The sequence below is a fragment of the Rattus norvegicus genome, chromosome 4, assembly GCF_036323735.1.
Source record: "Rattus norvegicus strain BN/NHsdMcwi chromosome 4, GRCr8, whole genome shotgun sequence".
Classification (NCBI taxonomy): Eukaryota; Metazoa; Chordata; class Mammalia; order Rodentia; family Muridae; genus Rattus; species Rattus norvegicus.
The window spans coordinates 8,036,355-8,058,558 of NC_086022.1; the positions used below are offsets into that span (position 1 = coordinate 8,036,355).

The 22,204-nt window shown below is 48.5% G+C and overlaps 1 protein-coding gene and 1 long non-coding RNA gene across 8 annotated transcripts in view; one reads left to right on the plus strand and one right to left on the minus strand.

Moving 5' to 3' along the window:
* Window positions 1–12,984: 12,984 nt before the first annotated feature.
* Window positions 12,985–21,458, minus strand: Insig1 (insulin induced gene 1). Of its 5 annotated transcripts, none has more exons than XM_039108310.2 (5): window positions 19,892–20,734; window positions 19,138–19,275; window positions 18,121–18,287; window positions 17,593–17,692; window positions 12,985–14,823 (listed from the first exon to the last, which is right to left on the minus strand). In XM_039108310.2, the coding sequence occupies exons 1-5, from the start codon at window positions 19,958–19,960 to the stop codon at window positions 14,794–14,796; spliced, it is 504 nt and encodes a 167-aa protein (XP_038964238.1). In that variant the 5' UTR covers window positions 19,961–20,734; the 3' UTR covers window positions 12,985–14,793. The 5 variants fall into 5 exon arrangements, with proteins under 5 accessions (XP_038964238.1, XP_038964239.1, NP_071787.1 ...); XM_039108311.2 differs by having other exon boundaries at window positions 19,151–19,275; window positions 19,892–20,033; NM_022392.2 differs by lacking the exon at window positions 19,892–20,734 and adding an exon at window positions 21,010–21,415 and having other exon boundaries at window positions 13,201–14,823; window positions 19,151–19,275.
* Window positions 21,336–22,204, plus strand: part of LOC102546740 (uncharacterized) — a 42,996-nt gene continuing 42,127 nt past the window's right edge. For all 3 annotated transcript variants that reach the window (XR_010066046.1, XR_005503391.2, XR_010066047.1), the window contains exon 1: window positions 21,336–21,470. This is a non-coding gene — a long non-coding RNA (uncharacterized LOC102546740). The remainder of the gene's footprint in view (window positions 21,471–22,204) is intronic.

Consider the following 22,204-nt stretch of genomic DNA (forward strand, 5'->3'; position numbering starts at 1 on the left):
CACAACAATGGAAACCCTAACTAAGACACCCTGGAGCTGGAGGTATTGGCAGTTGTGAGCCACAAGATGTGGGTGCTGGGAACCAAGCCTGGGTCTCCCTTAACCACTGAGCCATCTTCCCAGCCTTAAGAGCCCCCCTTTCTTGCTCCTTTCCTTCCTCCTTCCTTCCTTCTTTCCTTTTTTTTTTTTTTGAGACAGGGTCTCTATATATTATTTCTGTTGTCCTAGAACTCTCTATATAGACTAGCCTGGCCTTGAACTTACAGAGATCTGCCTTCCTCTTCCTCCCATGGGCTGAGATTAAAACCATGCACCACCACACCTGGCAAACATGTCATATATTTTTGGGATCCTCACTAGTGAGCCAGACGGTAGCATTGCCAGTATCACAGTCATCCCTAACCAGATCATGACAGCAGTTACAGTTCCCATGGTTAGCAGACCCACACAGTTCTAGGAAACCGCACACTGCCACCCTTCCCCCCATGTCATCCCTTCCTCCACAGGAGTGAGGTGGGGGCACACCCAGGCTTTCCTGTTTCTTGAGTCAGCTATTTCGCCTCTTAATTCACTTGGAACCACTGTAGGCTTTCTCTCAGAGCAGCGTTCGGAGCAGTATATATCAGTTTGCTTCAGTGACAGGTCCATTAGACAGAGCATTCATCCCTCAGAGTTCTGGAGTCTGCAATATCAAAACCAAGGTGTGGACAGGGCTGCTTCCCACTGAGGCCTCTCTCCTTAGCTCCTAGGTGGTCCTTTCTGTTTATGACTTGTGGCCGTGCCACCATGTGTGTCTGTGGCCTCATCGTTTCAAACACAAACCCCAGTTGCATTGATTAGACTCATTCCATTATCGCCTCTTTAAAGACCCTGTCACTAAACACAACCACATGAAACTGGGGCCATGTGTCAACAGATGCATTTTATCCTGTAACAGGGGAAGACTGTGACACTGCACCCTGATCATGGCCTTCAGCTTGGAACCTCATCACACACCCCTGCCTGCCGCACTACCCTCTGTTCTGTGGCCCGTATTGTTGCAGGGGTGGGGGGTCTCTTGCTAGAGGAGGGTCTCCTGCTTGAAGGAAACACCAGGTTCACATGGAGCATTAACAGGGATCCCAACACTTTGCCTGTGCACGCTGGGAAAGGTGGGTGACAATGTTGTGGTAACAAAGCCCTGAAACCACTTCGGTCTCCATCAGGCCCTGAAAATAAACTGAGCTGGCAGGAGAGCCAGCGACAAAAGGAGGCAGTCGGGTGTAGCAAGCACAGGAGTATACTGGGTTGTCAAGAGATATGATTGACATGCAAAGGTCTCTCTTTCTAGTATTTGTTATAATTTTAAAATATTATGATTCATAAAAATATATGCAGTAGAGGCTGGGGAGGTGACTCAGTGGGTAAACAGCATTTGCCATACAAACATATGGACCCGAGTTCAAATCCACACTGCCTATGTAAAATCCAGTAACCCCAGTACCGGGAGTAGGGTCAGACAGATCCCAAGAGCTTGCTGGTGTGTGCGTGTGCGTGTGTGTGTGTGTGTTCTGGAGGGAGCCATATCCAAGGTCACTCTTCCTCTGGACTCCTTAAGGTCAGAATTACTTTGTAGCCATCAAAAACTGGTCCGGATAGACTGGCGAGAGCTGTGGAAAGTATGTTCACATGAACCCTAGAGGAAGTCTGTGGTTTTTATTCATGAACTTTCAGCCTCTGGAAAGGTTTTTCTTAAGCAATAGCTCATAGAGGACCCTGCTGGTATTTGTTTATAAGATCACTGCTAAGGTCCTACACACACACACACACACACATACACACACACACAGACATACACACAGACATGTCTACACACACAGACACATACAGACACACAGAGACATGCATACATACATACATACATACACACACAGACATATATACAGACATGCCTACACACACACACAGACATGCCTACACACACACACACAGACATACACACAGACATGCCTACACACACACAGAGACACACACACACACACAAACACAGACAGGTGTACACACACATACACACATACACACAGACATGCCCACACAGACAGACACAGACATGCCTACACACACACACAGAGACACAGACACACACACAAACACAGACAGGTGTACACACACATACACACATACACACAGACATGCCCACACAGACAGACACAGACATGCCTACACACACACACACAGAGACATACACACAGACATGTCTACACACACAGACACATACAGACACACAGAGACATGCCTACGTACATACATACACATACACACACAGACATGTATACAGACATGCCTACATACACACACATACACACACACACAAACACAGACAGGTGTACACACACATACACATACACACACACAGACATGCCCACACAGACAGACACAGACATGCCTACACACACACACACACATACACACACACACAAGTACACACAGGCACATGCACATGCACACACGCACGCACACATGCTTTTCTCTTCTGGTTACTTTCAGAACCAAAGGTTTCGCTTCTTCTCTGTAACCACAAGAATTGGTGGTAGCTGCCTTGTGTTCTAGGAATACAAAGTAACCCGTGTCTCCATCCACACAGACCTTCAAAGTTCACTGTCCCCTTAGGGGACCTCCTTATCCAGCAGGCACTCTACATTTGCTAGTGTGTTATGGTTTGGTATGTGCCCTCAGACTCAACACCCTGAGTGGCCTCTGCACCAAACTTTGCAAATATTTTTGGTTCTCTTGGTTTTACTACTCTCTGGGGCATTGCATGGTGATCCTTACATCATGAGAGCTGGAGGTCAGACTCAAAGCCTGGCTGACTATAGTGGTGCACTGAACTATTTTCTACCATGCTATATACTGCTTGGCCTAGAACAGGCTGGTGGTTGGCGGGGTGGCATTTGCTGTGGGTGTTTGTTAGTACCTGAGGCTGCTGTAAGGATGTGACCTCAGCAGTTTTTCTCCTACGGTCTGGAGGCCAGAAGCCCACAGTGCTGGCAGTTCACAAAGAGCAGCTCACGGGAGTAGCCCTTGCCTCCTCCAGCTTTGGGTGGCATTAGCATTGCTTGGCATCTGGCCACGCCTCTTCAGCCTTCAAGGCCGGGGTCTTCACAACCTCAGCTGCACCTACACATTGCCTTCTCTTTGCTGTGTGTAAGGTTGCATTTAGGAACCTTGAAGTCTATACCTCACATCTGGACAGTCCCAATTTATCTACATGTGATGGGGTGTCTTGCTTTGATGCGTAAGGTGATCTTCAGGGCATATTCAGCCCCTGGGATGGAGCCCTAGAGGCCAGCGTGTGGGGCTCTTGAGGGCGAGGATGGAGGATCATGGAAGTCAAGCACAAACCTAGTAATGACGACAATTACTCTTAGCATCTGTCTTGCCGGTTAGGAAAATAGTCATTGCTGTGTTGAGGGGTACCACATAGTGTCCTTTCTGTTGCTGCAACAAAACAGACTCCCCAAACCTGGAGAGGAAAAGATTTGCTTTTCTTATACTGGCGGGTCTCAGCTGCATTGATGGGCTTCAAGGCAGGGACCTGCATGCAGGGACCATTGACACCATTGCTTGTAAGTGCATTCTCAGTTTCAAGCTTAGCTACTTTACCACACAGTCCAGGACTATCTGCCTAGGGATGGTGCTGCCCACAGTGGTCTGGGCAACTAATAATCAAGACATGTGCATGGACCAGCATTATATGGGCAGTTTTTCAGCTGAGGTATTTCTTCTCAGATGACTCTAGACTGTGTCAGGTTGACAATTAAGGCTAATCAGGACAGGAGTGTAGATAAGAGTACTTTAGCCATACACCAGCTAGAGGTTCTGAGTGACTGTGGTTTCAGTTACACTGAAGGCACTGGGAGATGTGGAGACCCCTGCGTAGTGATGGAATGTTCTTTAGGAAATGAGTTCAGGACTTCACACCTTCTCAGGACCTTAAGGGTTCGTCTGACTGAGGGCTGTGCTTCTGTGAAGGTGCTAGGTACTCTGTGAACCATGTGTGCTGTGTGTGCCAATGAAGGGATTGTCATGCGTCAGGGACACGTCCTAGGTGCTTACCACCCCATGTGTCCTATGCCCAGTTCAGTCTAGATAGTCTTGGGGTACTCTCAGCTCAGGGCCCCAAAAAACCAATCTTAGCCGTCACTCAGTGCCATCAGTGCCTTCAACATGATGGTCTCTTATGCTCTTAGACAAACCCAGCATTTCTCTGACAGGGGTGCCGCGGCTACCGACTCAGAGGCCTCTGCTTACCTGTGTCTCTTCACAGCTTTCCCCAAGGCTGTTGATTTTATTACAGAGCACAGCTGAGGTCACGGTCATGATGCACACAGCCCAGCACATGATTCTCCAAAGGCCTCGGGAACAGGTTATAGGCACCATGAGGGAGGTGAGTCAGGGCTTCCTTTTTCCAGTTCCAAGTTCTCGATTCACACTCTTTGCTCAGCTTTCATTATCCCGCCCAAAATGGAACCTCTAGCCCAAAAGGCATGCCCTCATGGCTATTGCTCACTAATGTAGTTACTGGCTGTATATTGTGAGGTCTTATGTTGTATTGAAGAGTAATCCTGGTAGCTTTTAAGTAAAAAAAGTCTCCTCTGAAAGGAACTGAATTGTTGCCCTCCAGAGACAAATGGAGTCTGGTGTGTTTTAGACAGTACAGTTGACTTTATCTTCGTTATACTCGCCCTTGCAAATTAAGGCAAGCTTGATGCCATAGAAGGAGGGAGGCACACATAAGCAGGATGTGACGTCACCCTGTGGTTATTGGTCCATCCCAGACACTCGGGAGAGAGGAAGAGGAAGCATAAACTAGGTCTGTCATCATATGTCAGAGACAAAAGAGCAACAACCCTGGTATGCAGATGGGCTGTTGCTGGAAAATGGGCAAAGGGGTTGATGGGAAATTCATAAGAGAAACACACAAAGCCAGTAAGCAGGAGGCAATGCTCTGACAGAACCAAGGTGAAAACTGGGAGCCATATTCATTTGTGTTGACAGCCACTGTAAGGGACGCTGGGGAGAAGGCTCAATGGGTGAGAGAGTTTGCTGTGAAGTTGTAAGGATCAGAGTTGGATTCCCAGAAACCACGTCAAAAGGCTTGACTGTGTTGCTGGAGGGGAAAGACACTGGCATAGGCTAACTAAAAAATGGCAACTCCAGTTTCACTGAGAGACTCTGTCTCAAGGGTGATTGAGGAGACAGAGGAATAGCACTGGGCACACACCGTCTGTCCTCTAGCCTCCACATACATATATGTGCTCATCCCTACATACCCATGTGCACACAGATACCCTTATGTGCATGTACAAAAGGGGCAGCTGGTGCTGGCAAGGTACCAGGTTTTCAGTCCTGGAGGTAAACAGGTGCAGCACACCTGGAGAGGATGCCAGCTTGTTTGGAAATGAACTGGGTAGACGTGAGTCATCTAGAAACTGTCCCTTTGGTGCTGTAATGTCAGAGGTGTTCACAGTCTGTGGATGTGTGTGTTGGATGGTGATTTCTTGGCTGTGGAGTCAGAAACACAGACAATAAGAGCAAGACTATGGAATTGCATCAAACAACGCCACACCAGGGCTCCAATGTACAGCATCAATGGGTCAGAGGAAAGGCAGGCTAGTTAGTTGTGTTGTTGCTGTGGCAAAATACCCGACAGAGAAGCTTGAGGAAGGGTACTAAGTTTGCTGTGCTGAGTCATGTGGGATATAATTAGCATTTGCCTGAGTGTGTGTGTGTGTGGTGTGTGGTGTGTGTGTGGTGTGTGGTGTGTGTGGGTGTGTGTGTGTGGTGTGTGTGTGGTGTGTGGTGTGTGTGTGGTGTGTGGTGTGTGGTGTGTGTGTTATGTAGTGTGTGGTGTGTGTGTGTGTGTGGTGTGTGTGTGGTGTGTGGTGTGTGGTGTGTGTGTGGTGTGTGGTGTGTGTGTGGTGTGTGGTGTGTGTGTGGTATGGGGTATGTGTGTGTGTGTGTGGTGTGTGGTGTGTGTGTTATGTAGTGTGTGGTGTGTGTGTTATGTAGTGTGTGGTGTGTGTGTTATGTAGTGTGTGGTGTGTGTGTGTGGTGTGTGTGTGGTGTATGGTGTGTGTGTGGTGTGTGTGTGTGGTGTGTGTGGTGTGTGGTGTGTGTGTGGTGTGTGGTGTGTGGTGTGTGGTGTGTGTGTTATGTAGTGTGTGGTGTGTGTGTGTGTGGTGTGTGGTGTGTGTGTGGTGTGTGGTGTGTGTGTTATGTAGTGTGTGGTGTGTGTGTGTGTGTGGTGTGTGGTGTGTGTGTGGTGTGTGGTGTGTGGTGTGTGTGTTATGTGTGTGGTGTGTGGTTTATATGTGTGTAGACTAGGTGTGAACACATGTGAGCATGTGTGTGTGTAGGCTGAGGTGGACATGAGTCCTTATTTTTTGAAACAGGATCTCTCATTGAGGCCAGAGCTCCATTTGGTACACTAGCTGGCCATGAACTACAGGGATTCTCCATCTCAGCACTCCTAGAATCACCTGGGGCTTTGAGAGAGGTGACAGGGAATGTGTCATACTGAGCCAGGGCAAAGAAGAAGTAACAAGCAGCCCTGGTTCCTAAAGGAGCCCGGTTCTGCCTGTGGTACTGGCTTCCACCTTTCCCGTCTCCTGGGAAGTAGAAAGAGAGAACTCCACTTTTACCTTATCTGTTTTGATGTTGTTTGGTATTTTCAGAAAGCAAGGATATTTTCTCTTGCAGTCTAAAACACTGTAAAAGCAGGGCTTAATCAATATTTCAACAGTTTAAGTAGGCAGCCAGGGAGACGGGCAGCAGCTGGCGGTTAAAACCAAGCGTGCCATTTCAGAAGAGATAGTTGGTTTCCATCTCTAAAGACCCAAGCCGTGTCCTGGGCTCTGACTGCTGATCCTGAAAAGGAAAAGTGAGGTGTTGAGGTGGGAACTGTAGAATCTCATTGGAGGCTCCCTGTAGAGGACCAGCCAAGCCCACAGAGAGCAGGGGCGTGATGGTGATGGTGTGATGAGGACAGTGATGGTGATGATGATGACAGTGTGATGAAGACAGTGATGGTGATGACGGTGTGATGAGGACAGTGATGGTGATGGTGTGATGAGGACAGCGTGATGAGGACAGTGATGGTGATGATGGTGTGATGAGGACAGTGATGGTGATGGTGATGATGGTGTGATGAGGACAGTGATGGTGATGATGATTGTGTGATGAGGACAATGATGGTGATGGTGATAGTGTGATGAGGACAGTGATGGTGATGATAGTGTGATGAGGACAGTGATGGTGATGGTGATGTGATAAGGACAGTGATGGTGATGATGCTGTGATGAGGACAGTGATGGTGATTGTGTGATGAGGACAGTGTTATGAGGACAGTGATGGTGATGGTGATGATGTGATAAGGACAGTGATGGTGATGGTGATGATGGTGTGACGAGGACAGTGATAGTGATGGTGATGACAGTGTGATGAGGACAGTGTGATGAGGACAGTGATGGTGATGATAGTGTGATGAGGACAGTGATGGTGATGATAGTGTGATGAGGACAGTGATGGTGATGGTGATGGTGATGTGATAAGGACAGTGATGGTGATGATGGTGTGATGAGGACAGTGATGGTGATTGTGTGATGAGGACAGTGAGATGAGGACAGTGATGGTGATGGTGATGATGGTGTGATGAGGACAGTGATGGTGATTGTGTGATGAGGACAGTGATGGTGATTGTGTGATGAGAACAGTGATGGTGATTGTGTGATGAGGACAGTGATGGTGATTGTGTGATGAGGACAGTGATGGTGATTGTGTGATGAGGACAGTGATGGTGATTGTGTGATGAGGACAGTGATGGTGATGACGCTGTGATGAGGACAGTGATGGTGATTGTGTGATGAGGACAGTGATGGTGATTGTGTGATGAGGACAGTGATGGTGATGACGCTGTGATGAGGACAGTGATGGTGATTGTGTGATGAGGACAGTGATGGTGATGACGCTGTGATGAGGACAGTGATGGTGATTGTGTGATGAGGACAGTGATGGTGATTGTGTGATGAGGACAGTGATGGTGATTGTGTGATGAGGACAGTGATGTGATTGTGTGATGAGGACAGTGATGGTGATGACGCTGTGATGAGGACAGTGATGGTGATGGTGATTGTGTGATGAGGACAGTGAAGGTGATGAGGACAGTGATGGTGATGACAGTGTGATGAGGACAGTGGTGATGATGGTGATGATGGTATGGTGGATAGCATGATGACTATGGTGGTGATGATAATAGCAACCTTAGCTAATATTTCCTGAGCTCATACTCTGGTCATACAATCACAACTTCATGAGGTGTGTCCTGTTATCACCTTCCTTTTCCAAATAATGTAAGTGGCGTCCTCATCACTGGAGTTCACAGGGTCATGGGGTCATGACCTCCCTTGCCTGACATGCCTCATAGGTTCTGTCTGGAATTTGAAGCCCTGGAATTACATCTTCAACTGCACACAGGGAAGGAACCATTCAGGAAGAGCAAAACCATATGTGGCACATGGACACCTTCATCAGAGGTAGTTTAGTTCCTGAGCCTGTGGCCAGAGGCTGCCCAGATCACAAAGCACTGGAGATGATCTCAGAACCTGGGTGGCAGTGGGAACGGTTTAGTTACCAAGTTTGTCTTCAGGAGGGTTGGAGGGGGACAGATTCTCTCCAGGTGGGCAGGGGATTCATGAGATCACAGCATTAGAAGTGAGTTGTGGCACACAGTGCTTGTTAAATGCCCCAAGAGAGTGCCCTAGTGAAGGAGAGAAAGGTCATCACAAAGCGCAGGGACCATGGGAGCAGGGTCTGGACCACAGGTCAGGGCTTGGATCAGCAGGAATAGCTGAAGCAGGGACTGGACTGGAGCTGGGGACAGGCAGGGTAGAAACAGACTGTGAAGGTGATCAAACAGCAGATGCACATGGTCTCTGAGGCGTCTGTGGGTGCCCTGGGAGAAGCAGTCATAGACTAGACTCAGAGGATCTTGTCATCAAAAACTGGAGTAGGTGAGGCTGCCAAAGGGTAAGGTGCTTCTGCCTGCACTCCCAACTGTCCTCTGAGCTTCTGAGGTACCCGGGTGGGGGTGGGACAGGGCAAAAAGGACACAGGTAGATCTGGGTAGGGAAGTGTTGTTGAAACCCATCTCGGGTTTTAATCTCACCTTTGACCTTTTAGTTCCTGGATGAAACACACACAGCCTTCATATTTATAATAAGCTTTAAGCAGTATAAAAGCTGGGTGGCTGGAATCTGCCTTCCTATCAATAACCCCAAGCCATTACTATTATGTTTCATCTGGGCTGCTCTGAACTCCAAACGGGCCAGTCCTCACGGTGACATTCTCTTCACTGCTAACCCACAGCAGCTTCCTCCTGCTGCACTCTCCTCCTCACGGTTCTTCTCCAACCTCAAGACAGCGAAACCTAAACCCCACCTATGTCTCTTCTTCCCAACTACTAGCTGTTGGCGTCTTTCTTTACCAATCAGAAATAACTTTATGGGGTTGGGGATTTAGCCCAGTGGTAGAGCGCTTGCCTAGCAAGCACAAGGCCCTGGGTTCAGTCCCCAGCTCTGAGAAAAAAAAAAAAAGAAATAACTTTATACATGAGGACTCTGCCCTGCAGACTCTCATCTCCAAAATTACCAGGTCTTGGGGGCCTGCACTTAGCATTACAATAAATAGCAAAAGGAAGGCTCAGGGCTGGGAACTGGAACCCTTCCTGGTTGCTGCTGGTTTTAAAGTCTGAGCCACTGAGGCTAGAAAACTTTTCTCTGTTCACAAAGAGAGCAGGTTCTATTTCTGCCTTGTTAGACTCCAAATCCTGACTCATTTAAGATGAAACAATATCCACATTTCCTTCACAGAGAGACCACAGAGCCTCTTCTCCCACACTGTGGCTGGGAAATACATAGTTCTCCTCAGTAGACTCCCTCAGGAAAGGACATGGCTTCAAATCTCTTATATCTGGCCATCTTGGATAGAAATGACTTGAGAGGTTTTCTGTTGCCACCTGTCTTCACAACTGTCTGCGGCACTGAATACTCTTTGGAAGAGGAAGGAGAGTGGCCAAGGACATTCATCACTGGAGTGGTATCTTCCATTTCAGTCGTCCCTGGGGCTGTCCCTTTGATACCACTGCTAGAAACCCATGGGTTGGGTGGAATCTAGAGTGTTTCTGGTTGGACACCACCATTGTCTTCGGCTTCCTCCTTTTCTCCCTCTCCCTTCCTCTCTCCTTCCCTCTATGTTGAGGCCTTTCCAGACAAATGACCTGTGCATTCCTGCTTGTCTCCACAGTCCTGCAGCCTAACAGACACCATGGCTGTATTTGAGGGTCAAGCAGTCTTGGTGCCTCCTGGTCACACACCCAGCAAGCACCTGGTGAGGTTCAACTTGGATGGTGTTGCTCTAGGAAGCTTCACATAACCAGCTGGCTCTCCAGAGGTCAGGAGGTGTAGGCTCAGGTGTAAGCCTGGTTACCTTGGGAAGTGAGGGTGAGTTTCATACCTCTCCAGCTCAGACAGGCTCTGGCTTCCTAGTGCTTACAAAAGCTCAGTCCAGTCCTCACAGATATTCTAACCTTGGGTTTTATGGTGGTTTGAATAAAGTGCCCTCCACCCCCATAGGCCCATTAGGAGTGGCACTATGAGGAGGTATGGCCTTGTTGGAGGAAAAGTGTCACTAGGTGGTGGGCTTTGAGGTTTCAGAAGCTCAAGCCAGGCCAGTGTCTGTCTCTTCCTGCCGATCCAGGTTAGAACTCTCAGCTTTCTCCATCATCATATGTGCCTATGTGCCACCATTAATGGACTGAACCTCTGAACTGTAAGCCAGCCCCAATTAAATGTTTTCCTTTGTGAGAGTCATGGTTTCTCTTCACAGCAACGGAAACTCAAACCAAGACAGGTTTCCATGGTATCTCCCATCAGTGCCCTGTGTCCCAATACCTATCCTTATAAGGACACCAGTCATTTAGGATTAGGGTCACCCTGGTGGCCTTTCATTAGTCAGGGTTCTCTAGAATGGATGTTTATTGTAAAAGGACTCTATAGGAAGCAAGTCTGAGCTGTTAGGAGATTGGGACTTGAACCTCTTTTTCAGGTAGGCGCAATTAACCCAGAATGCAAGGCTAATCCCAGTGAGATCAGCAGAGGTATGATGCAGACTTCTGTCCTTAGATGAAGAGTGGAGGCTAGTCACCCTGAGACAGGGACACTTTCCTGGACTTGGCTTCCTTCTTCCTTCAGACAACCCAGAGAGGGCCTGGGGATTTATTTCTCATGTTCCTAACAGCCAGGGACTGAGACTGGCTGCTAGCCTGAAGACTGCTGCTCCTTCCTTAACACCCACACCCGAGCAATGGACTAAGCCCCTCTTGCCCTCCCTTTGCTATTCGTCCTTCCTCATCCCAGGTGCTGACAATTGTCTCAGTAAATATGAAAATTCAGGGGTGTGTGGGTGGGTGGGTGGGGTGGAAGATGGATCTGCTGACTGCTCTTCCAGAGTCCTTAATTCAATTCTCTGTGACCACATGGTGGCTCACAACCACCTGTAATGGGATCTGATGCCCTCTTCCGGTGTGTCTGAAGACAGCTACAGTGTACTCACATATTATAAATAATAAATCTTTAAAAACATATCCAGGGTTGGGGATTTAGCTCAGTGGTAGAGCGCTTGCCTAGCAAGCGCAAGGCCCTGGGTTCGGTCCCCAGCTCCGAGAAAACAAAACAACAACAACAACAACAAAAAAAAAAACCAAAAAACATATTCAGGTATGTCTTAGAAGTATCTAAGAGAAAATCCAGAGTATTCTTTGGGTATCAGGACTCATCTATTTCTGGAGCCTTTCTTGTCTGGTAATATAGCGGGCTGACATCTGTTGTGTTTATGAACCTCCCCCAAACTCAAGCATAAACCAGAAGGCAGGTGGGCTGGGCACGGGCTAGCTTCCTGGAGCACTTGAGTCTTTGTTGTGACTTTGTGCTGACCCTAAGGCTGTGTGGTTTTAGTACCACAGAGGCTAAAGCTTGAGGGGAAAGGGGCTGTAGCTACAGGTTGTCTGGCTCTATGGGGGTGAGAGAGGCAGGTGGATGCTGGCCATCCTTTTCATACTTTAACAATGTATAGGACAATTAAATCTGTTAGGCATCTCTCCATGTAAGGGCACAGAGATTTGAAGAACTTGGTAAGTGCTGTTGCTAGAGTCCGTCCTGAGTCCCTACTGACTGGGCTTCTCACAAGGCTTCAGTGGAGTAGGAGTATTTTGTCAACCTCATTTTGTGCCTTTCCTGAGATGGTAGTTTGTACAAAGAGCAGTAAAATTTCAGGTGAAGCTTAGCCTGCAAAAAAAAGTTTAGAGTGAGCTTCCCTTTGCTGAGCCTCTACACGCTAGGTTCCCTCCAGCAAATGCTTGGTGTCCAGCCAGAGAATGTGCACTCCAACATCCCGTGACTGCTGTGTCAACCCTGACTTGGATGCCATGGGAACCTATGGTTTGGGTCCATGTTACAATGCACTAGGGCAACTGCCATAGCAACAGGCCATCGGTGCTAAGTGCCCAAAGCTCCAGCAGCTGGGCTGTGCTAAGCACGGCAAGGTGCTCTGGAGTTGAGGGGATCTTTGTGTTAAGCCTGGTGGAGGCTTTGTGTTTCAGCACAGGGAGAACCAGAGGCTTCTCTACATAGTCACTCTACCCCAAACCCTGATGCCAGTAGCTTGCCAGAGCAGGTGAGCACGTTATAACCTGCCGCGTCACTCTGCATACCAGTAGAGGTACGGGCAGTGGTTAAGTTTTGCTGGGCTCTGTTTAGCTCCTACCATATAAGAAACACCCTAGGTTATGTCAAAATTGCATCACACTGGAACAACTCCTTTCCCCATAAATCCAACCCTCTGTGCAGAAGCGCCAGTCTCCTCAGAAAGAAAACCTCAGGAATACAAAGCTGGTTTTGAACCTTTAATAAAAGTAAAAAAAGAATGCAAAAGAACACAATGCTGCAAACTTAGCACGGACATGAACCTTGCTGGGTGTTCAGATCAGGACAGTGAGTGTGCTTGGTACGGATTACCGTCTGTACAAACTCAGTCACTTTGGTTCAGTGTAACTGCTCTAACTATTGGCAAAAGCATCCTTCAGATTCACCTTTTTTTTTTTTTTTTTGGCTACATTATTTCTAACAGATTTATTTCCAGTTTAAGAGAAAAAATACTCATTGTATACAATCAAGTGCATCACCAAGATCACTTGCTCTTCTAGTCACTTGTGGTTTCTGCTAGACACTGAAGTCTTGGCTAAAGAATGTCTTTGAAGTGCCAATCATTTATTTTTATTTCCAGGAAACTTTAAGAACCATTCCAAAGTCTAGAACAACCCATTTTCTTTTAGCTAAAGTAGTTTCAGAAAACAAAGGTTTACTCCAGACATTTTCCTCAAAACAAAATAAGCAAAGCCTCTATGAGGAGCCCTGCAAGAGTGAACCCAAACCCGATTCCCACAGGCAGAGCTTCTGCCTGCCCGGGGACCAATGACTGCCTCACCAAGTCAGTTCCATATAATTTAAAACAAACACATTTTAGAATGCAAAAAAGGGTAAATTTGTAAGTAAAAATCACTAAACTTACAAACCTGGAGTATGTCAGAGGACTAGGGTGTAGTGGAGGGTGTGACTGGGGAGCGTCACGGCTGACACAGTATTGCTGAGTGTGCCTCCACACAGCTCTGAAATGACCCGAGAACCCTTCTCCAGAACAGCTCGCGCGGTTAAAAAAAATAATAAATATTTAAGAGAATACAAGGCTCAGATTGGTTTCATACACATTGCACTTGAAGTTGAAGACCCAATACTTGCAAGGTCCCATGTGTTCTACGCTGTCCAACACACACAGGACACTGCGCACCGAACGCAGTGACGTGCACACTCAACCTTTTACAAGGCAATCACAGATTGCAAGCTCCATAGGGCTGTGGAAAAGTCCTCTCCACTCTGGAGTGACAGAGACACAATTTCGGCTCATTACGACTGAAACAGCAGACAGCTATTCACTCTTAGATGGTCCAGATCTTGGATAAAACTTCACTTAAATTGAGATGAAAAGTCCAGCATCGCAATGCAGAATCCTGACTTTGTGTTGTCCTGGGCTGTCAGTAAGATTGTCTACAAACCTCCTGTCAGTAAACAGCATAGTTCCCACACTGATGAGACCCACGTGTGAGCGCCAGCCTGAGCGAGACCTGGAGATGTGGCTGCACTGGGTCCTCCGGGGAGCATGATCTTCCTCCAACTTACTGCTGCCCTTAGCCCCTCTTTACACAACCCTATATTTTAATTCTGGATAAATATTCTTACTGCACATACTTCATCTCTGTTAAGCACCATCAACCTCTCTCCTTTGGGCACTGATATAAAACTGCTAGTTGGTAATTCATTTTGATTCAAGGCTTTGAAATATGGCATTTTGCTTTGAATGATGAGTGAAATCTAATACTCGGGAAACCGGCCCCCTTACCCAACTCTCACATACAGCCTGGGATAGAATGTTCCAGTGCAGACAGGTGTGAGGGTGGGTGAGCAAGGTAAGACTTTAGGTAAGTAGTCCTTGCCTCCACTTGCTATTTAGACTACGTGAACGCATCTTTAGGAGTCATTTATCATCAGCCCAGTCTAAATGGAACATTGAGAAAAAGATCCTCTTCACCACACCCAGGACCAGTGTCTCCACATTCTGCTTCCGCCCTGAATCATGTGCTCAAACTCAGTCACTGTGAGGCTTTTCTGGAACACCCTGTGTGGAAAAGAAAAAGAAAAATCAGCGCTCCAATGATGGGGCCTAAACAATTGCTTGGGGCTGGCCACAGGCTCAGGGTGAGCTCCACCAGACCTAACCCTTCCCTACAAAGTTACAACAATCCTTACCTCAGAGAGAGTGGTGCTGCTAATGCCTTTCCATAAAGCCTGTTATGCACAGTAACAATATGTGACTAAGCTTCTAGCACAGGAGAGAGCACTATCAGAGCACTGCCGACCACACCAAGGTAGACAGATGCACCCAAGAGCTGGCTCGGTGCAATGAGGGTACTATTTTAAATGGGATCTACTTGTGGGTTCAGGTCTCCCACAGTCAGCAGCCATCCTTAGAGAATAACATTAAGATCCTGTGATGGATAGAAAAGGGATTGGAGTCAAGCCACCTAGGAGTGTAGCATGCCTTCTAGAAAACAAAGTTCCCCCAAACTTAAAGTAGTTTAGGTATTTTTTTTTTCTTCCTTATTGAGTATAGTCCAGGCTGGCCATGAACTCAAGAGACCCATGTTTCTGTCTCTCAAATTCTGGATTAAAGGCATGTACCACATCTAACCTAAGTCAGACCCTTGACAAGCTACTTGGAAAGAAAAATCAAGCCACCAAATTATACTATTTACTGATTCTACAAAACTATGGGCTGAGACTCACTGGAACATGGGCACTGGGCTGCCCATTAGGGCTAGCAGTGCAATACAAAACAGCAAGGCTGCAGGTGGGTACAAACTTGTATACGACTGTCCTCATATGCATTTGCAGGACGAAGGACAGGCACAGGCTTTATGTTACAGGATCGGATAACATACTAGTGAGTAGCATGGTTCAAATGCACACACGTGAACAAACATCAGGTTCCATACAGTAATAATGGCTTCTGCTTCACAGCTTGAGGGCTCCCTTAATAACAACAATGGACATCATCAGCAGACAGCAGGAGAGACAAACTCAATCTAAAAGCAGGGTGCAAGCTCTACAGGTAGTGTCCTGTGAGGTGAGCTGACAAGAAGCTGATATACAATTGGCTGCTATCTGAAAATTGACTTTAAGAAAAGTTTTTAAATGCAAACAGCAACAACTGCAGATTCTAGAAATGGTGGCATTCCTTTTCTCTGAACATACGGGCTGGCGAAGAGCCTGCTGTATTTCAGACACATGGAACAAAGGGCACATAGAGAAAACAACGCCAGCGCCCAGAAGAACTGCTCTGGTGCTATAAGCAGGCCCCTGGCTCGGGTGCCCTTGTGAATAACCAGGCTCAGGAGACTTGCACGCAGGAACAGAGAGGCTGGACAAACAGTAGGAGGGCAGCAGGGTTCCTAGAAGGACAGTCTCCAAAGCTTGCTTAGCCCACCCCTCTGTCAGTCATCTCCAGGTATACAGACCCACATGCATCAGTATCCGCTCCTCCCCAAGCATGCTGACCTCCTAAAAGGACAGACAAAAGAGCCATGGCCTCCACAGAGGCTACCCCAGAGTCACAACTCCTCTCTGGCAGAAACTACTCAATCTGCTTGTGGACAACTTAGGCCAAGAGCCCAAGAAATTCTCTGCCAGACTATGAACCAATCTCAAAACAAGAGGCACCCGAAGCCCTTTCTTTCCACTGATAACCACCAGGGTGTGATGCAAGGGAGGCAGTCGTGAGAAGGAGAAGTGCCCTCATGCTTTCAGATGGATTTGTTATTTTTAATCCAGCTTGGACGGGAGGAATATTTTGTTTCAAGATAATGTCTCTATGTGTAGCTCATACTGGCCTCAACTCAAGCCCGTCCTGCTTCAGCCTCCTGGGTGCTGGGATCACAGGTGTGATCTGACAAGACTGGCTTCCTACGAGACTTTTAATGAGAAAGGGTTTCTAACTGTCTGTTATGGATAACAGAACTCAGGTTCTGACTGGTTGCGATTGGTAGAGGGTTAGCAGGAACAGAAGAGAAAGACACCTCAAGTTCTATCCTTTAACAATGACTTGTATTTTGTCAGATATCCAAGTGGCCTTCAAATTCAACCTCATGAGTGGGTGTCAGCTGACTGTTTAAAAACAGCATCAAATACTGAGAAAAGCACTCAGTGAACACTCCAGAGCTCATCTCTGTGTACAGCGTCTCTTTCTAGTCACCTTTCCGGAAAGCTCTCTTTACTTGAACTAACGTCCACATTTATTTTTAAAATTATAGTGTTCAAGTGGCAACTGCTGCCTGCTGAAGAGTCCTGCTACCAGACTCTGGATTCAGCTGCCCAACTGCCTCGGAAGTGGCCCTGGATATAAGGAGGGGGATGGCACTGCTTTCTCTCCCAGGGGGAAGAGGCAGTACTCAAACAAGATGGTTCCTTTCAAGCCATGCTCCAAAGATCTCTGGATGATTCCTGGCCTGGGCATGGGTTTAGGTGCTGTCTGGCAGGGCCGTGCTTGCTGACTCAAGCTGCTGCCTGGTTTGTCCAGACAAGGGCCACCACTGCAGCATCGTCTGCATCCACTGCTTTTGCTAACAGATGCTTGGGAACTCCTGACAAATGTGGCTGCCTAGTGGCCCGATGAACTCAGAGAAACCACAGAGCACAGAGCAATGCATGTAGGCATTCTCAAACTCTGGTCGCTCTCTAGTATGACAAGTGTTTACAAATCTATGTATTGTAACTCAGGGAGGACCCAGCCGGGCACCATTTTATTTTTAACATAAACTGTTGCTAATGAATCTGAAGAAGACACAAACCAACAATGTATGTGTCCAAAGACAGCAACCGCAGCACTTACCATAGCTAACTGTCGTCCTATGTTTCCCACTGTGACACCTCCTGAGAAAAATATACAAGGGAGCCAAGAACGGATATAGAGGAAATCTGGGGACGTGTACCTAGGGGGAAAAACGAAACAGCCGTTACTACTCAGGCAGTCCGTGATCAGGACTTCCATAATGTGTGCAAGGGAGACAGTTGTGGGCTAAAGTTATCAAGTGCATCATGTTTTATGGTCACCTGACTTTCCTCTCACTGAGCTGTCTGTCGATGGTGACTTGTTTTATTTTTTCCCTCCTGTAGTCCTGACTATCCTGGAACTCACTCTGTAGACCAGGCTGGCCTTGAACTCAGAGACTCTCCTGCCTCTGCCTCCTGAGTGCTGGGATGAAAGGTGTGTGCCACCCTCCCCCACCCAGCTGGGTGGTGAGTTTTCAATTACATTGAGAAAAAACATTTCAAGATTTTCATGTTATTTTGCATAAAAACATTTACATTTAACAGGTGTTATTATAAAAGCAAAATAATATTCTAAATGCACACTTACTGGTAGACGCCATTATAAACAAGAAACTGAGTGATCAGCGTGGCTAGGAAGGCGATGGTGATCCCGAGCCCCAGGCCACTTCGGGATCGATCAAACGTCCACCACAAGCCCAAGGATAGGGCTGCCAGAGTCAGGGACAGCTGCACATTATTGGCGAAATCTAATTTCTAGTGACCCAAAAGTTAAGGAAACATTTCACAGTTTATCATTTAAAAACAACAACAGACCCCTGAGCCCTAGAACTACTCATAGGACGTATCACTACACAGTAATGACTGCTTATGATGGCACATGAACAATCCTGAGACCCCGAGGGAGGACTACACTCAGGGCACTGGCTTCTAATTGTGAACCTTTGGACACTGGGAGACTTGGTTGGCATTTGGCCACGAGTTTACTAAGACATTCTTTCTACCCCTCCCTTACTTCTCAGTGAGCAGAAATAAGCGTCACTACCTCCATGTGGTCTCCGTGGGCAGTAGGGACGTGAGTTAATTCAGTGAGTCAACCAGCATTCTTAGAGCTGGCTAGCGGAAAGGGCCTCCAAGTGGGTATACAACTCAACAGTATCCTTTACTCCAAGTTGCTCTAGGAACTTAGCATGTGAACAGTTTACCATCAAACTGACCATTTCATAGAAAATGCACAAGACCACAGCATACTGCATGAAGGGAGTATGTATGTCAGCTATGGACAGTAGAAGCCTGGGGACCTCCTGACCAGCCTTGGACTTCTGTGACGGAGAGCAGAACAGGGCTCTCACTACCACAGAATAATGCAGCAGTGGGTAGAAGGCAAGTGAGGATGAAAGTCCACTGTGCCACAGGAACTGAGAAGCAGAGTAAACCTCTGCTTCTGGTGTTAGCCCAAAGGCCCTAGGAATGGAACCCCAGAATTCCTGCTAAATGAAGGCTAAGCCATACTCTGACATGCAGGAATGAGGTGGCCACCAGCAGTACTTGGTCACAGCAGCAATAGGCCCTGCTACAACCCAGATGATCCTCTGAACACAGATACCAACTGAGGATACGGCACTGGCATGGTTGATGCCAACAAACACCGCGATACATCGCATGACACTGGCCCACTCTCTCTTGAACTTGTGTGGTTCTCCCAGGTGACTGTCAATACAGGGATACAATAAGCCGACAACAGCTATTAAAGAAAAACAAAACAGGATTAGGACACATTAGTGAAAATCAGTCCTTGTGTGGTCATTATTAGCCGATCCAAACTGCTCATTTTCCTAGGCAGTTTGTCACCTGTAGCACAAAGCACTACTGTGTATATACATAAGAAAAGGCTGGGAAGGCCACCCCACTCTGCTTTCTCTTGGCCTTGACCTGGCCCCAGTGAAGACAAGTCTCACACCGTGAGGAGGGCAGGGCCCCAAGAAGGGAGAGCTCTGCTGTCAGTCCCAGGCTGCCCTTGAGTGGACAAGCCTCCTCGAATTTATTTCCTCATGTGTGAAATGAGGATTATGTAAGTAAAGAAGGGCAGAGAAGGTTCTGTGGTTCTCAGAGTTAGAACTGTCACAAACCTAGATTGGACTCGTAAGCATTTAGACAGCAGCATTTAGACAGTTGGGCATTCCAGAAAAGACCAGGAGACTAACACACAAGAAGGAAGGGACTGTAGCTAGTACAAGTGGGAGAGGTCCCGTGGACACAAGGCCTATGTGAGTTGCAGCTAAGCTCAAGACCTCAGAATGAGGTTACCATTCTGCCTTGTGTGGTATGAGAGGCATTTACCCTCTCATGGTAGAGCTTACCAGTTCAGCCTCACGTTTCACATACTCCTGGAATTCCTTCAAACTTTCATCACAAACGTGATGCTTCATGTTGAAGATAAACTTTCAAATTCAAAGAACCAAATCTTATGTCCTATGAAAAGCAGAATTCAAATCTCCACCTATTCCCCAAAGAACCATTAAATGCTGGGGATAATAGTTTGGTGGCAGATGACTTGCCTAACATGTAGGGGCTACCCCCATTCCAAAACAGCAGCCTTGGGAATCAACAGCAAGTGTCCTGCTCCTTACACTTAACCCATGACTCAGCTACAGCACAGCACCAAGCCCAGCGTATAAAGCATCGGCAGACAGTCAATAAAAGCTGGCTTCAAAGCAGAGCGGCAGCGCTCCTGCTGTCCTGTGGCTACAGGTACAGGTGTGTCTCACCAGACTGGAGGAAGGTCCACCAGAGAGCATATACTGCCCACCTCCACAGGACAAAAACAAGCGGGGCTGAGGGGGGTGACAAATGTTTGTCACTGCTGTACACTGTAAGGTATGCAGGGATCTGTTGGGCTGTAATTACTCAACATTTTTGGCAAAACCAGCAAAATAATTAAGGAAAGAAAAAAGATGTCTGAGGCACTGTCACAAGTTTCATTAGGCCTGAGAAGTGACACCATAGGTGTCTTTAGGCCCAAAGGCTCCTCTCTTCCTCCTGTCCCAAGTCTACTGGGCCACAGAGTTCCAAAGGGTTTTTGGCTGCCAGCCACAAAGCACTATCTGCAGAAGGCAGGCCGGAGAAGTCTGTCCCCTGGCAACTGCCTCTTGAGCGCACGTGATGGTTTGTTTTCAGTTATCCAGCGAGGTAGCACGTTTGCTCAGGCAGCCAATGGCCGCGTGGTGCTGCCCTCACCAGTTCTCCAGACGGCCAATCCTGGCTTCTGGCTCAGCAAGACATCTGCGACTCCTCCACTTAAACTGCCAATTATCTCCTGACCTCATCTCCATCACTAGTCCCTCCAACTTCCGCCTGTCGCTCGCCAGCGTCTGGGGTTCCCTACCTTCTCCGTCCTCCCTTTTTTGTACCGAGGGTGACTTAACAGCTGACGTGTCCCTTCACTGCCCCCTCTCCAAGAACAAGGAAGGACACTCACCGGCTGCCGTGCCACAGCACGGGGGCACCCACCAGGCGGAGGAGAAGATGGTGGCTATCACCTCGTCCGGGAAGAGCGTGACATTCCGCTGGATCTGCAGCAGGTTGAGCACCAGAGCCAGGACCACGCCAAATGAGAAGAGCACGAGGCTCCGCTGCACCAGGTCGTGGTGCCAGCTGCCGGGTCGTGCGCTGAAGCCTGCGGTTCCCTCTCGCTGGCCCCGGGGCGCGGGCTCGGGCTCGGGGGCTCCGGGGCCCTGCGGACAGAGGGCCGCCGCAATCATGCCTCGCGGGAGGCTGTACGGCCTCGCAGCGCCCGCGCTTGGGTAGCTCCAGACGTGATCGTGCAGCCTGGGCATCGGCGGCTAGGCACACCGTGAGAGGTGCACGCCACCAAAGCACGCGTAGCGCGCCCGGACGGCCCAGGAGCGGCCGCGGCCCCGCGCGGGTTCCGCTTATAAGGTGGGTTGTCGCCGGTGCCACGTGATCTCACCCAGCCTATCCGCCTCCCGCGCGCCCTGCTGAGGGCGTATCTTCCAACGGCCCCGCCTTGTCCGCGCGCCAGTCCGCTCGTGGTCTGGTGAGGCCGCGGGAGCCAATGGGAGGAGGGCGGCCCATATGACGTATGCACACGCCACCGGGGGGTGGGGCTGTGCCCGGCACGCGCTGAAGCGCGCGCTATACGGGGAGGCACCGGGGCGGGCACCAGGACGGGTGGCTCGCGAGTCAGATGGTACGACGCTGCCCTACCCAGCCCTGCCCTGCAATGCGCTGCCGGACCTCGGTTTCTGAGATAAAGCGGTCCGCGCAGATCCTTTCCTTCATGGTCCTGGCGCACACTGAGAGCGTAAACCCTCCTGAGTGCTCAAAAGACGTGGGATCCCTTGGACTGGTGGCTAGTGGCAGGTGGTCTGCAAGTTCACAGTTCAGTCCAGGGCTCCCCCTAGCCAAGACCTTATGGGCTAAAGCCACAGGCCTGAAAAGGCACCGTGTGTGTGACCTTAGGTAAGGAGTGTGGCTCTGTGCCAAAAGTGTAAAATAAAGTCACCCTCCTAAGCAGGCTGTACTCAGAGTTCATGGGGGCTGTCACTTTCCCAGCGTGACACGGTTGTGGGGACCCGGCTGTCTTTCCCTCACAATCTGTCCACTCCTCTCTTAGCCATGTTGGTGGTTCTATGCATTGTTTGGAAGGGCTT